Consider the following 16,580-nt stretch of genomic DNA (forward strand, 5'->3'; position numbering starts at 1 on the left):
GCCTATTTGAGCGTCAACTCACCCACAACAGGCTCAGACAGTCGGTATCCGTAGCGGACTTCCTGGAAACAGGTACAAGAGCGTATCTTATCATCAAGACTGTCGCCGCCCGTGCGTATCGCAGGGTCGGCGTGCAATATTTTGAAAATGCGGCTTATATCTTCCTGTTCATTCTACTCTTACCTCCCGCCAGGATTATAAAACATCTTACTAACACGCTATACTTCGTTTCAGCTAGAGTCCAGACGCACCTGACGCTACGAGCTAAGGCGAACAATCAAGCAGCGTTAAAGCGCAAATCACTGGGCTCTTTTTTTCTGTTTACGATTGGTTCAGGGATGATAGAACATGTAAAGAAACACGAGCGAACACAATGATGGTAAACTTTTGACGCTGTGTGGTTGGTCACATCAGCTGGAAGCGTCGACATGCACACAATGTCGTGATTTGTAGAACGACACCGTGCGTAAACTTTTTCCATAAGCGAGCCGCCATCTTGAGTGTCATCACACATGTAGTACAGGCGAAAACATTTCTTTTTTCCGTCGCCACGTCAATACAATACATTCGGGATGTAAGCGTAACCGTCACCCATTCCCGTTATGCCTCACATCTACTTTTTTTTTTTTTTTTCTATTTGAAGATTTTGTTTTATGCTTTCTCCGTCGGCCATACCGGATATGTCTACCAGGTGGCTGGGTACGAGAGTAAGCAAAAAAACAGGTGCAAATCTGCCTTTGACACAGAGAATGTAAGTGTATAAATAAAGAAAATCTATAAGCACAATCAGCGATATTATTAAGCCCCAGTCACACTGTTCATCCATCATTCAAAAGGCACGCCGTTCACTGCAGAAAAATTTTTCGAAGACGCCTACAGACAGTGTTTGTATCGCTAGTGTGACCGTCATACAAGGAAGAGAAACGCCTCAGACAGTGACCTCAGACCGGATGTATGGATGTGAATGGCTGTACCCTTTGTAAAGGGCGGTAGCTTGTGCCACCTAGACTGTCTTTCGTATGATGTAATAGCAATGTGACTGAGGCTTTAAAGATTACGGCCGAGGTGATGCATTTGAATAGTGTGCTTTTGTGACCGGGAAAGGGGGGGGGGGGGGGGGGGGGGCAGAGTTTTCGCTCATTGTCTACTTTGTCGGCTATCGTCTTACATCAGAGAAGCTGCTCGCCACGAGGAGGCCGATGCGGTACGGCGTCGCGTCGCTCAGCGGCGGGTTCTCGAAGCCGCCGACGACGTTGCCCGCGCCCACCACGAAGTCGGACGACAGCTGCTTGACCTCGTCCGGAGTGAACATGGCCGCCGTGTAGTAAGCTAGCTGCATCTTTTGGGCGTCGCTGAAGTTGACCGGAACCACGGGTCCGTCCACGTCGTGCGTGCCTCGTACCACAAGAAGATAATATGCCCTGGAATCAAAAATATTTATATATTTAAAATCAAGATGTCTGACAAAGTCGTCATACGAGAATATGCCGGTTTCTTTCGGCCAGAGGGCGAGAGCACGCCCGTGAGACGCGACCATGTAATGCCTGCATCGGGCACACAACGCCACCGCAGCGTGCGACCATGCACGAGCCACGATCGTTTGCAAGCGCAGTGATGTGATTAGCCTAAGCCGTTTCGGAGCACCTTTTGGAGCAGCCAAAATAGTGTCTTGGAGCAGCAAAAGTGGCTTTTGGGGGCAGATATTCTTAGAAAAATAAAAATATTTGGTTTAAGGGCTGAACAAAGGAAGGGCACTTTGCTCGCCGCAATAAACAAATTATGGTCAAGTTAGACCACCTGGGAGTCTTTCACCATGTAACTGAAATGCCAATGACACGACATATTTTGCAATGCTTCAGTTAAATGATACATATATATGTACCCGCTATTGATAAATAAGAACCAAACTGCACATATTAAATTTATTTGAAAATGACCAGCTTAGTAGTAAATATATGAAAACATAAAGTTCAATACTTATATAATATAATAAACTGAAGCAGTATCCGACTGATGAAACACGTAACTGCAATACAAAACTGTACACATGAAAAAGGTGCAGTACGACTGGCGGGCGATTTCCTTTCGCTTTTTGAAACTTTCTGCAAGGCTGCTGCAAGCCTCGCTTAGCTTTCGGCAAGTAATGAATGTCCACTTTCAATGTCTCCAAAGAGACGCTGAGACATCCGACAAGTGTGCAGTGCTGTAGGCGTTGCCGAGCAATTCCAAAACGTCTCCCACCCTTTTACTGGTTCCCGATATGCCAGATTTTCGTCAAAAGCAAGCAAATGTAAAGCAATGGATTGCAAGCGTCCCGGCTGGTGCCTCTGTCGTGCAATCATGTTCGCATGCACGTGAGGGCAACTTCGGCAGCTTGCGGTTGCACGCGCTTCGTTGTGCGAACGGAGACCGCAGTTCGATCGAAAACGAAACCCTGCCACTCCGCTCCGTCGCCATCTGGTCCCCAAAATTGTTTGCAAAATGTAACGGCCCAGCATACGACAAAAAAAAAGTCCAGCGGCGCGTGCTTGCCAGGCCAGTAGGCGAGGCACAAGCTAATCACACACAAAAAAGGAACCTGAGCGCATCGATGCAAGACATCGCGAGTCAGGATCAAAAAGTTCTTGGAGCGCTTTGTGCAACAACTGAACTCAAGATAAACAAGCGCGCTGTGCGGGTTCAGCATGCAGACATTGCCTTTTTTGCTTTAGCTAGCGTGTCTTAAACTTTCATAAGCGACAGACTTTTCACGTACCGGTGTTCCTCTCAAAAGAAAGCCCACCGAGAGAAATCTAGGTAATCAATGCAGTCTTTGCATTGATTACAGAGCAGTCTTTGAGTTAAAGAGAAATTTTAGTAGTAGCGTTTCATTTGAACAAGGACAGGATTGCTGATTACCTTGCAGCGGCCCTTACGTTTCAGTTTAGGACGCGCCATATCTGCAGCAATGCGGGAACGCCCGACGTCATGCAACCACGGTGACTGGTAAGCAGGGACCAAAAATAGTTTTGTCACGGCCGTTTCTTTCAGAAGCTATTGCTTCAGATCACAAAGTAACTCCCACCGCGCAAAGACGTGGTTTCATTTTACAACATGACGGCATGGCTGGTAACTCAAGCTAGCAAGCTAGCGTCGGGGCGTCCGCACACGCTTGCATCTATCGTTACAAAATGTTTAAAAGGATGCGAGACGAGACCCACGAGAGCGCGAAATGAGAAACGGCGGGAAAAACCATGCGAGCCCGGATGGACGATTGATGCAGCATACTTTATGTCGAGCGGCCGCTTGCGCCACCTAGCTCACGGATGCTCAATTACAGTACTCAGTTTAGTTTCGGTTTTGAAAGGCGACCGAAATTGGACCTTTGGCGCAGGCTTGGCGCAGATTACCCATATTTCGGCGAAATGTAGCAGGGTGTAGCAGGGTTAGCCCCTTGGCGCAGTTGGGCGCAATTGGTGCAGCAATCACATCACTGCAAGCGTGTGTCAGCATCTGCTCACGCGCGGTAACGGAGCGACTGAAAGAACAAAACAAGCTTATATAAAAAGAAGAAGAGAAATAAAGAAATACGTCCAAAAATCTCTGTAATGCAAAATTAGAGCACAGCTCTCGAGGAGGAGGAGGGGAGGGTATGCCCCTCCTCCTCCTCCGTACCCTACCCTCCTCCTTCCCTGCTCACGGTCACGTGACGTGGTCACGTGACCATATTACGTCACGTGAATTTCCCTGCTAAAATTGGAGGGGAAATTTTCCCCCTAAATTTAGCTGGGAAATATTACTGCTAAATTTAGCGCGGAACTTTTCCCGATAAATTTAGCGGGTTAAGTTTCTCCGCAAAAGTTAGCGGGGAAAATTTTCCCGCTAAATTTAGTAGGAAAATTGACGTCACGTGACCTGAACAACAACTAAATTTCTTTGCTAAATTTAGCGGGGAAACCGTGACGTCCCATAATGTAACGCGCGCGTTTACGCTGACGCCGCTCAACTTGGAAACGGACGTCTAAGAGCTGCGCTCTAAAATGCAGCTCGCGCTATCCTCTCACATTAATAAGAATGATTTCCTTGTAGCTTTCTCGTTCTTGTTATCTTCCCCCCCCCCCCCTTCCCCCCCTTAAATTTTTATCCACCAATAAAATTCTGCCAGCTTAGCATCCGCGAGCAACGTGAGAAAGCCTATTGACGCGCAACCGAAACGCGACCAAGAAATATTAATTTCGCCCGCAAGAGGGCGCTGCCCAAACGCATGACTTAGTTTATGTAATACCAGTCAGAAGTGTGACGGGCACATAACTTGGGAAACTGGCAATCTGCATTCAACTATAGATTACGTACTCATGTCACACAAAATATATGGTAAGTTACAAGTAATGAAAATAGATGAAGAAGGTTCCAAAAGTCTTGGTAGTGATCACAAACGTATTAAGCTGAATTTTGCCAGAGAAGTAAATGCTGAAACTAGACAACATAATTCAAAGCAAACTTTCTGCAGCGACAAAGAGTTGGAAATAGTTGTTGAAAGAATAGAGGCAGCAGTTTCAAGGCAACGGTATACAGATTGGACCTATGAGAGCCTAACTAGGCTTTTTGCTCTAGAACTAGACAAAGTTAAGAGTAAACGAAAGGGGAAGCAAGGACATAGACCACAAAGTTGGTGGGACAAAGAAGTGAAGCAAGCGATACAAAAACGTCAGGAAGCCTCTAGAGAACACAGGTATTCCAAGCGTAGTGGGGAGTCCGAAACGGAAGTAAAAAGAAAATGGGACAATTTTATAACATGTCGCCGAGAGGCATCCAGTTTGATCAATGCGAAAATTCAGAGAAAGGGTGAGGAATGGATGAGTAATGTAAGTAAGAAAGATAGAAACGCTGCCAAGAAGTTTTGGGAGCACTTGAACTCACTCGGTGAAACAACGCAAGCTAGACAGAGGTTCATACTCTCGCATCAGGGACATCAATTAGAGGGAGATGATGCGATACAATATATAGGAGCAGTGATGGAGGAGAAATTTCGGGAACGGGTACATGTGGAAGATAGGAGAACCGAAGGAAGTAGCAGTCCAGTTTGTGACATCGCGGATTTTGGACAAAGAGAATGGGAAAAGGCGGAACGAAGAGTCCCTAGTGGCACGTCGACAGGCACAGATGGTATCCCTATCAAGCTGGTGAAGAATTTGGGTCCTAAATCTAAGGCAAAACTAAGGGAGGTAGTGAGTACCATGATAACAAAAGGAAATATTCCAGATGAATGGAGACTTAGTAGGATGAGTATGATATATAAGGGAAAGGGAGATAAGTCTGATATTAGGAATTATCGTCCTATAACCGTGACACCGGTTATTTACAGGTTGGTAATGCAGATTATAAAGAACAGACTGGAGGAATGGGTAGATTGCGAGGGCATACTGGGCGAGTTACAGAACGGGTTTCGAAAACAAAGAAGGTTGGAGGACAATTTATTTTCTCTAACACAGTGTATAGAAATAGCGCAAAAAGAAAACAGACAGCTCTGGCTGGCATTTGTGGATATCAAGGGTGCCTATGACAATGTGAACCAAAGAAACCTGTGGGACATAATGGAGAACTTAAACCTAGATGAAGGACTAACAGCACTATTAAGGAACATTTACAAAGATAACAAGGTGATTATAACATGGGAAGGAAAGGCGACAGGGAAAATAGAGATAAGACGAGGCCTTAGGCAGGGGTGCCCGTTATCGCCTTTGCTGTTTATGTTGTATCTGAGAGGATTGGAGGATAGACTAGAGAAGAGTGGGCTTGGATTCAACCTTTCTTACAGTAAGCTAGGCCAAAACATTCAGCAATCCTTACCGGGATTGATGTATGCGGATGATATTGTACTAATGGCTAACAACAGGACAGAGTTGCAGGAATTAATGAGCATCTGTGGTAGGAAAGGAGAGGAATTAGGTTTAGAATTCAGTAGCGAAAAATCGGCAGTCATGATTTTTAACGAGGATGAAGTTGAGAGGCTGAAGATACAGAATATTACAGTTGAGAGAGCTAGTAAATACAAGTATCTAGGAGTATGGATATGTGATGGTGCAGAATATCTCAGAGACCATGAAAAGTATATAATAGGTAAGGGCAACAGAAATGCAGCTGTAATGAAAAATAGAGCACTTTGGAATTACAACAGGTACGAGGTGGTGAGAGAGATTTGGAAAGGGGTCATGGTGCCTGGCTTGACTTTTGGAAACGCAGTGCTATGCATGAAATCCGAAGTGCATGCGAGACTAGAAATAAAACAGCGCGGAGTAGGTAGACTGGCTTTGGGGGCACATTGCAAAACGCCAAACCAGGGAGTACAAGGAGACATGGGATGGGCATCATTTGAGAGCAGGGAAGCGGTGAGCAAGGTAGAATTTGAGGATAGGTTGAGGCAAATGGACGGGGAGCAATGGGCACGAAAGGTTTTCAGCTATTTATACACGAGGAGTGTGGACACAAAGTGGAGACAGCGCACTAGGAAATTAAGAGGAAAGTTTTTGGGCTATAGCGAAGATACGGAAGAGCAAGTCTCAGTTAAGAAGAAAGTTAAAGCCACAGAAAGAGATCGGTGGCTAGAGGGAATGCAGACAAAGACGGCGCTGGAAAGCTATAGATTAAACAAAAGAGTTATTGCCAAAGAAAGCATTTATGACAATTCTAGGGGAAGCTCATTGCTGTTTGAGGCGAGGACGGGTGTTCTGCGAACCAGAACATACAGAGTGAAGTACCAGGAAATTGATACAGTGTGCACTGCTTGTGGAGAGGAGGACGAGACGGCTGAGCACTTGATACTCTACTGTAAAGGGCTTCACCCTATGCCTACCGAAGACAGCATAGATTTAATAAAGTCATTGGGTTTTAGAGACAGCGAAGGGAGAGTGGATTTCAAGACTGTAGAGATTACCAAGCAAAGATTAAGTGAATGGTGGCAGAAATCAAGAGAAAACTAGGTATTTTCTTATTCACTGATGGCTTCATAGCCTCACTTTATTTGCACTGCGGAGTGAATATAGATTTCACATTTAAATATTCTAAGCTTAAATGGTAAAACAAAATGGCTAGGTGGCGTAAGCTACCGCCCGATCCAAAGGGCTCAGCCGTATTCATCCATCCATCCATCCAGCTGCAGGCCCGTAGGTTTTCGGGTCAGTAAATCTAGGTGCAGTCGTTTATGCAACAAGATTATTACCGCGACCTCACACGAGAACGCCATTGGTTCTCGCTAGCGTCACGTGATCGCTTACACCGGCCAATGGGAATTTGGCGCCACACTTGAGGGAGTCCTGATGCGACGGTGACACTTGTTCTGTCGGTCGTAACACTTTTTGCGTATCGATTTCGCGCCTCGCTTTTGAGTATCACGTGTTTACCATGCTACCTTTAAAAGAAAAGCATTCCCCCCCAAAAGCGGCAGTGAGAATTATTAGCCTCGCAAATATCACCCTCACTTGTTCTTTTAATGTTCTTGAAACTTCCGTCCTCAAATGCGCATCATGCTTGTTTGTCAATGTGAAAAAGCTCGAAGTTTATAGGCATTACAAGATTTTGAGGGACGCCAGCCAGACCGCGGCGAGAAGAAGTCGTGATATCATTTTCTCGTGCTCATATTCAGCAGATAAAGGTAAGGCAACGAACACACTTGGCACTGAGGAAATAGCCAAAAGCCCGAGCTTTCTTTTTTATTTTTATTTCGCCATTGCTCAGTGATGCACATTAAAGGCCACACATTAGCAGTCGTGATCCACTGATCAAATCGTCCTTCTGCAGTTAGGAGTCAAGTTACGTTTTAGTATATCGCTCCGTTGTCCCCGATAACGATACCTGATACTACGCCGCCGCCTTTGCACATTCATCCTGTCGTTATCGGAGGTATCAAAGTAACGGGAACCCACTAAAACTCTCTCTTCTGACAGTCAGCTTACGTGATGGGACCCTTCGCGAAGTCGACTGGATCGAGGGCTACGTTGACGGTGTTGTTCACGATGCCGTTCACCCTTGGTTCCGTTCGCACCACGGGAGCTGCGAAGAAATTGTGGAACAATCGTGGCTGAACGATCCATTACTGGTACCTAATATTTTCAGCTGTAAAAGGCCATTTAATGTCCAGGCAAATTAACAACAAGTATGGTAGTAGCTTTAGAAAACTAACTTTTCATTTATAAAAAAGGAGAACACGCGATTATAGATGCGTTCAAAAATGAAGTATATACTCGCAAGTGCATGCACGAGTATAGATGCAAGTATACACTCGTGCATACATTGAAATACTCGAAAACCAATTTTATCACCCGCAAAAATGAGTTGAGCATGAATATATACGTTCGTCAACATAAGGAAAAGAAAACACAAAAAAGAAGGGCACAAGGAAAATTGAAAGGATCAACATTAGTCTCCTTTTTTGTCGTCCTTTTGTGCAGTAAGCACCGCTCCCCCGTAAGGAACTCGGACCTGGAGTAAATGTTTCTGGAAATTCGTTGCTAGAGAGTAGTTCATCGACTGCTAAAGGAGAGAAAAAAAATACAATATTATAGTTAACCATTCGTAGCACACAAATCTCCAACGAATAATTTAACCTTTTTTCCTACTAAGAGCTTTACTTGAAAATAATTCGCAGATGTGGAAGTATTTGAACAAAAACAGAGGGAGAGAGAGGGAGATGGGAGTTTGTTGGGACGTCAGCGCGCCGAGCTCTGATTGGAAGGTTAGTGGGTAAGCTGTCTTCGTCTCTACTCACAGTATGAACGCACCAAATGCCGAACGCAGGCCTCCGGCGTTCGAACGCGAGGCACTGCGCGAAGAGCAGACGACGGCCTTGTTCACCCCGATTGGTTGACACGGTGAGTAGAGGCAAAGGCAGACACCTTTCGAATCTACCCAGCACTCTGACGTCCACGTGCTCTATATTTTCCTCCTCTCCCTCAGTTTCTCACCGTATAGTACGCGTGAACGGGAGTTGGCAAGGGTATGCAGACGAACGTGCTCGCTCTGTCGAGGGCACGTCACAAGCTCGGAGGCGAGCCTCACCTGCGGCCCTAGTGGTGATGCTGTCGCAGACTGCATCACCAAAACCGGCGCTTGTGCTGGCTTGCACGCAGACCCTGTAGGTACTTCCCGGGTAGAGGTCGCGCAGGTAGTACTCTCTCATGGTGACGTCCTGGAGATCCACCGTCCTGGGGCGAGCGGCGGCGCTGACCGAACTACTGAACGAATGTGCTAGAGATACATTCACCTGGACAAAGGAGAACGAAAAGAACAAAAGAAAACGAGGATGCTTGACCCAATATAAGATGGCCATCGCACGAATCAAGGCGCTGCAGTCACCATCAATGTAAAAGACCCGCTTCCAACATGGTGGAAAAGAGAGATGCCTGGACGACAGCGCCTTGCCATGAAGCAATCATTGCGACGAAGGTTCGCTCGTATTTTTGGCGCACGCCGGGAGATGGCGCGACATGTGTAGGGCCCCGACACCTTGCGGTACACTGTTACGTCACAGTGCACTGGCGGGAACTTTGAATTGGGCCTCGTATTTCTATTTTTTTATAAACAAAAACTATGCAGCTCTATAGTGAAACAATATTTTTGTAATGTCCTGACATGCCATTTCAGCGCCTAACATGAAAAAAAAAATGTTTTTTGGCGTCTCAGAGGTTTTTTAATGGGCATCGGGGGACCTGTAAGAACAACTCAATCAACCGTCCTCATTCGCGAACACGCTTACAAGGCCGCGAGGCGCGTAACTGCCTTTGCGCGATGGCCCTTTAACCAACAGTGCCCAGGCCAGGAGTTGAGCGAAGCACGAGGAAACGCTTGCCGCCTTGGCTGGCCTTCTTCAGGACCTTTTCCTTTCTTTTACCGTGACCCCGACGGAAGGGAAGGCGCTTCGTCAGTGCTCGCCGATTCAGTTCGGCTGCGTTGTCGAGAGTCGCTTGCCTTGGGCCGATATGGAACAATCAACAAAACGCGCACCCCTCCCCTTCAGCCACCGCCTCGGCAGGGTGCTCCGAGTTAAAGTCCCTCAACACTTCTTTTATGAGTACCGACAACCAATGCAAACGACGAAGCACATTCAGCTGGAACAAAATGGCGGCATTCAGTTTAAACCTCTGATGTGCGCCGCCATTCCTAAAACCTGCACCGTCACACAGTCGGCGCTTGTAGGAAGCTCCTATCTAGGGACTTTACTTCGAGTGGGTCTTTAGTATGGGTGGAGACTGTACTTCCTTTTGTACGCATAAAACATGAGCACATCTTACCTGTAGTAAAATAGGCATACACTAAGGATGCCACAACCTTCATTTTTCTTTCATCAACACAAATCAAATAGCACATACATCACTGACACTATGTCAAGTTGATGGCGTTAGCTGTGTGTGGTACAGCGCATGGGCAGATGCTCTTGTCGTCAGAAAACCGTATTCCTGTCTATCTTGGGGAGTACCCGCAACACTTGTGGGTGTATAATTGTTGTTGTGCGAGTAATCGTCTTGACACTCGTCGGTCTTACAATTACTAAAGACGACTGTACACGTAGACGTGGCAAAAAAAAAAGTTGAAGGGTCACAAAAAAAAAAAACTGAAATCAGAAATCCGTTTTTAATTTTTGAACATGATTCTGCTCCGTCGTTTCGCCTGGAGAATAAAGTAATTATACATTATGAATCCAAACATTAGAAACCCACGTTTCATTTTAGCGTCTCAAAAGGGAAGCTGAAGAGGTCCTTGAATTTGAACAAGCAGTAAACGTTGCCATGTAGGCACCATAAAAGATATGTCTTAAATTCACTTTCAATCTTATTAGGAGCGTCATAATAGTCGATTGAAATTTCGACGTAGACCCGCCTGTTGCGGCGCGCCGACGGCAGGAAAGCGGGAGAGCGGAGAGGAAAAACTAGTGAAAGTGACGTCATTAACGGGTTCAGATGACTTTCGCTCTCCACTAAGCTGGCTCGGGGATGCCGACCATGGCATCACGACGCTCCGGACAAATAACAGGCAGCAGAGAGGATCGCCACATGTTCGGCGGCAATCGCTGCGGTGTTTTTCAAAATCAATGCGGTTTACGTTTACTTCTTCCCAAGATAAGTGCGAGAACTGAATTCACGGGACAAGAACCTATAGAAGTCCGCTCCTAAACTCAGATTTCTCGGAAAGCGCTCCAGCTTCCTTTGAAAGCCACGATCAAACACTGCGAATACATCATACAAACGAAAGTCTGTAGACATCGCCTGAAGCGTGTGTCTTCCTTGTATTGCGGCCCCGTCACATCGGTCCCACGAAAACGGTCCGCGCACTTGTTCCGAGCATCCATATTGTGGGATTTCCCTTGCTGCTACCCGTCTCGGAGAATGACACAGCACACCGGTTCAACAACACGTAAACATTTAATGACCGCTATCGCCTGCGCCGCGATCCCAACAGCCCCCGCGCATCCACTGCGACGGCCTTTTATCAGCGGCGGAGCGCCGCTCGCGTGGCCAGTTGCCCTTGGCCCCCGCGTGGTCAAGATGACCACTTATGATTGTCGGAGGGGCAGCCTGGGCCAACCGCTTGGAATCGCCAGGTTGCCCACAATATGTATAAAACAAACGTGCTTAGAGCATGCTTGAAGCGCGTCCGCAGGTAATCGTGTCATTGTGCATACCGTGAAGACGGGAGGCGTGGCCGAGGATTCGGTGACCGATGAGTCAAATTGTTCAAACGAGGGGTGGAGACAACACGCCAATGAGCACGTCACAGTTCACGGCAGACCAAATCACAAAAACTTACCCTGTAGGACTTTAAGTATCCGTTCTTCCGCAGAGGCTCGTCCCACTGAATCCTGAGACTGTCTTCCGCCCTGTCCGTTCCGTGGACGCTGGCGGGTGCATCCGGCACTACACGGATAGCGTGAAAAGCCAATCAATGCTTGAAGAGAATATCGCAATGACGGCTCCTGGTTCGAAAGAGAGCGCCATAGACGTTTGCAAGCTGCAGCCGCGCTCCAAGAGCTAGTCTGGCCACCGTGCATAAAAAAAACAAAAAAAAAACGCTTTGCTTGGGCGTCAGTCTGGAAACCGTGGGTTCGCCTCAATAATGCCTGCCTGCGTGCCTGTAAGGTGATCTTCCCAAACCAACAGAAAGATGGCGGCACCCAGAGGCAGTACTTGCAAACGGCTATATGGCGCGCAAGTTTGTCCGCTCCCCGCGCACCTCATGCGTTCGTTTACCCCCCTCCCCCTCCCTCCCTCCCCTCCCCACCCCCCGAAGGCGCCCACGTTCTTTTGTTTGCCCCCAACATCAACCAATGACGGCGCGCACTGGCTGCTTCGTCATCGAGCGTTCCCTGGGCGTTCTCTGTGTTGCTCTTTGATTGGCCTGCTCCTCCTTGCGTTCCGAAAGGCCGAAGATGCGTTTTGGAACAGTTGCTCGCCGTATGGTCACTCTAAACAAAGGCAGGGCATGTCGAATCCCCTGCACCTCATTATGGCTTCGCAGCCAATCAGATCGCAGCATCAGCCAAAAAGGACACCGAATAACCAATCATAAAGCAAGAAGGAGGAACATGATAAGCCCCGTCCTGCTTTTCTCATGCCATCGGTACTATTGGTGTTATTATTCTCATTGTCATCACAATTATCACCACTTGCTTATTTTTTGTGCTCACGATCATGAACAGCTATAGACGATGAAAGGCTGCTCTGCCTTTACCACGCGCTCGTCGCCTTCCACCGAGTTTTGGTTACGCGCACGACGGAACTTAATGAAAGAACAAAAGCTCACGCTGAAGACGGATTGTCCGGTGAATTCTTAACCCGTCACCGACCTAGCGCCTGTTATGTTAATTTCAACATTTTGCGGCACGCGTGATACGCTGATGACATATTGCCTCTTGGAAATGGAAAAAGCCGTACGTGGCTCATCCCACTTTCGTTTTTCGAGCCGATAAAGGTGTAAAGGGAAAGTATACTCTCGCAAAAATCGAGGAAAGGACGGAGTCTTACCCCTCTCCCTGGTCTCCTCCTCCAGCTCGACCGAGTAAGGGCCATGTGTTGTGCCCTTGTTGAATGCCCTCACCTAAATGGACATAAAGCTTTTACGACAAGCATTCAGCAGGGTAAAATACATCTAAAAGTATTTGAGGTAACGTACAAAGTAAATGAGACAATATGTACTTCAAGTAAAGTAGTAAGTACACTGAGCACAATGTATACTTCAAGTGAAGCACTATAAATACAACATACTTTCAAATAAAAGTATAAGTACTTTTTAACACAATATTTCATGACGCCCTTTCATTCCCCTATACAGTTTTTGTCTTGTTTTTTTTAACTGATACGCATTTCCCCAGGGGTAATCGGTGGTGCACTAGCTATTTTTAGAAATGGCAGAGAAGATTGGATTGTCAAGTGGCCACAGAGTAGTTGTTTTACCCTCGCTGAAGAACTATACGCAGGAAACTTATAAGGCATTTATTTGTATAGGTCTTGTAGCCGCCTTTACTTCACTCAAATAAATGACCAGATGACTCCTCGAAAGGCGATAGCGCAATTTCACAAATATTTATTGTTTTGTTTCTGTTTTCAAATTTGGGGAACGTACTTTGAAGTTAGGAGTTGCACTTTCCTCGGAAAGTAGCGGACTAAAAAAAATACTTTAAGCAAATTACATGTACTTACTCAGACAATGTACTTCAAGTAAGAAATATGTTTTCTAAATCTGCTTGAAGTAATACTTTAAGTACAATGTACTTCAAGGGGTACTCCAGCAATTTTTTTAGTTGCCCCAACTAACTATAATTTCCGAATCCCCGGCCTTCACCCTTTCCGGTATGTTGTTTATTATCGCGAAATTCAGAACAAATGATGTGATATCGGCAAATGAAAATAACGCAAAAACAAACATTCAAAGATACCTGCCCTTTTCAGAGCAGTGACGCCAGTAAGAGGCCGGCTTGCCAGTCAAGCAGGCAGTTCATAAATATATAATGCCAAGCATTTGTTTCGTGCTGGTGCGCAGGTACTGGAGCGAGCTTCCAAAGCATTCACCTACCACCATGAAACTGCTTGGAATTAGTCGGGAACAAATTCTACAGTCCAAAGAGTGAACCCTTGCCTGCCGCTGGGGTCACTTCTTTATTGTTGTAAGTAGAGGCTTTCAGTTTCAAAAACACGGTCAGGGACAAAATTTTAATTTCAATAACTTGATTAAAAAAAAAGATTTTTTTACCTATTATTACGGATACTATTTCAGCGATGCTTGTTGGCGTGCTTAGCAAATTTTCTAAGAAATCAGCAAGGAGCATGATGAAAACGCCGGAGTACCCCTTTAAAGTACTTCCCAATAATTGCATTCAATATACGGAAACCAGAGGTGTAGATCTAAGGACGAAGTAGATAGCGTGATGAACGGATTGCTCTTTTCTTATCTTAATTTATATTGGAGCCCAAGGGGTATCTTTTCTCGGCAGATGATAATGTGACTTTGCAATACTAAGATATATTCAAAACTTTGATGATCTTTAAAGCTGTTCTTTTTCCAATAACCCACAACACAGTAGGGTATAAATCGACATCATCTACCCTTGAAATGTATCCTGTTCTTAACCACCCCCGTGTTTAATGATGGAACAGAACGCATGCCTACTTTGACAAACTTGATTTGAAAGGTCGTAGCAGCACACACGTAATTTACCATTAGTCAAACCAGACACAAATATAAGCTGTGTTTTGAGACACCATGTGTGGCCCTTCATTTTTTTTTTCTTCTTCTGGTCTCAGCTTCGTTATGGGGCGAAATTCGTCGCTTGTTCTCAGCCAATTCTCTTTGTAGAGTCCAGCCTTTACTGAGCCAACGCCAATTCAAACGACCCTACCAAATTTCGTTCCGTCTTGATACCAATATGTAACGCTAAACAGATTCCTCCTCTTGTGTCGGTCATGCGCAGAACGTTCCTTGGATCGGAACCGCGCCTCCCCGGCTCCGTCGCCCCATTCCGGAAAGATAATTTGCTCGAAACTACCGCTATAGATATTCTATATTCTTCCGTGCCGTAATTTATATTAGTTTTTGCCGTCTAGACATGCACCGTGCAATTTAAATTTCTTTCCCACCTCTTAGTAATTCAGAAGGACCTCAGGGTATCGACACGTACAAATAAACAAAAATGATTAGGCCTATTCATCCAGACAAGCACTCACCTGGATAAAAGTCAATGCTCCCGACACAAGTGTCGAGATGACGTCACCTGACACGGTGACATCGAGTGACCTGGTCACGAGGTCACGTGATACAATTTGGCTTCACGCTTTCAAAAATCAAAAGTTAATGTGACGCCGTATATCTTATATGACTCTCGATCCAAGAATAAATAAATAACCGAAGAGACACCCCCTCGTGGGAGCCTCGCCGTTCGAGTGAAACGCAGCAAACTGGGCAGACCGTCTCCGCTCACCGAGAAATGGTAAAGTCTGACGGGCAGCAGGTTGGGCACCGTGAAGCAGTGCCTGTTCGAGTTCCCGCGGGAGCAGCGGAACGTGTCGATGTCGAGCAGGGAAGGCTCGAGGCGGGTGTCGCTCGTCCAGAACTTGACCTGGTAGCGGTCCAGGACACCGTAGGGCGGGTACGGAGGCTGCCAGGACAGAGACACGTTCGTCTGGGACAGCTGGTACGCCGTCAGGTTGCTCGGAGCCGGGGGAGCTGAGGGAGGAAAAACGACGGATCACGTTTCCAACCACTGGCGCCTGCAGCACTCTGCCCGAGGTCGCGCCGCTAATATACATCGTACAAAACCCCGCGTCTTCTTGTGCGAAGCGTGAGTAGTTTGGCTGTGGCTCGGAACTTCCTAGTCATTTAGAGGGAAAAAAGGGGGTCTCACCGGTCGGCAGCGTGGTGAAGTTGAGCTCGGCGGCGACCCTGGAGCGACCCGCGGCGTTCTCCGCGTACACCCTGGCCCTGTAGCGCGTGTAGGGCAGCAGGTCGCTGAAGCCGAGTATCATGTCCGTCGTCGTCAGGTTCCGCAGCTCGCTCTCCCACGGGTCGGCGCTGTCCAGTTCCAGGTAGTAGCGGCTCACGACGCCGTTGGCGAGGTCGCAGGGCACCTTCCCCCAGTAGACCACATTCTCCAGTCCGGTCACCGTTGCGTGTTGGAGGCTTGTCGGGGCGCCCTCGGGAACTGCGGCAACGAGGGTGCGCTATTCGCGTATGCAGCGGCCGATATACACGGACTTTTGCTCATCATGGAAGCCATGGACAGTCAATGGGGAAAACAGATAATAGCATAGACAACCAATCGGCAAAAAATAAATAAATAAATAAATGAAACAGGGCTGCAATGTAACTGTTTGAGAGCAGTGTTTGAATAATGTTGTAACTGGTTACAACTTTAGCAACGAAATACTTTCACATTAGAATGAGTTTTTCGTGACTGAAGAGGTTTCTGACGTTATTGTTAATCTTTGTTCCTAGCGCATGATAGAAACTAGCACCCATTGATTTCTCATCGAGGACGCATATCCTGAATGGGACGAATACACGATTATTATGTATGTTTACCCGGTATTACCTCCAATTAGAATCTCCATTGTTGGCAT

At 46.6% G+C, this 16,580-nt stretch overlaps 1 protein-coding gene across 3 annotated transcripts in view; it reads right to left on the reverse strand.

Annotated features, from left to right (window-relative positions):
• LOC8040523 (receptor-type tyrosine-protein phosphatase kappa) overlaps positions 1-16,580 on the reverse strand; it is a 93,318-nt gene that overhangs the window by 37,962 nt on the left and 38,776 nt on the right. For all 3 annotated transcript variants that reach the window (XM_040211592.3, XM_029991228.4, XM_040501386.2), the window contains exons 15-22: positions 15,866-16,162; positions 15,443-15,687; positions 12,993-13,065; positions 11,779-11,885; positions 9,034-9,238; positions 7,932-8,028; positions 1,169-1,421; positions 23-62 (exon numbers count right to left, since the gene is read on the reverse strand). In XM_040211592.3, the coding sequence (XP_040067526.1) occupies positions 23-62; positions 1,169-1,421; positions 7,932-8,028; positions 9,034-9,238; positions 11,779-11,885; positions 12,993-13,065; positions 15,443-15,687; positions 15,866-16,162 (1,317 nt within the window). The remainder of the gene's footprint in view (positions 1-22; positions 63-1,168; positions 1,422-7,931; positions 8,029-9,033; positions 9,239-11,778; positions 11,886-12,992; positions 13,066-15,442; positions 15,688-15,865; positions 16,163-16,580) is intronic.

The sequence above is a fragment of the Ixodes scapularis genome, unplaced genomic scaffold (genome assembly GCF_016920785.2).
Source record: "Ixodes scapularis isolate PalLabHiFi unplaced genomic scaffold, ASM1692078v2 PGA_scaffold12__126_contigs__length_90152505, whole genome shotgun sequence".
NCBI lineage: Eukaryota > Metazoa > Arthropoda > Arachnida > Ixodida > Ixodidae > Ixodes > Ixodes scapularis.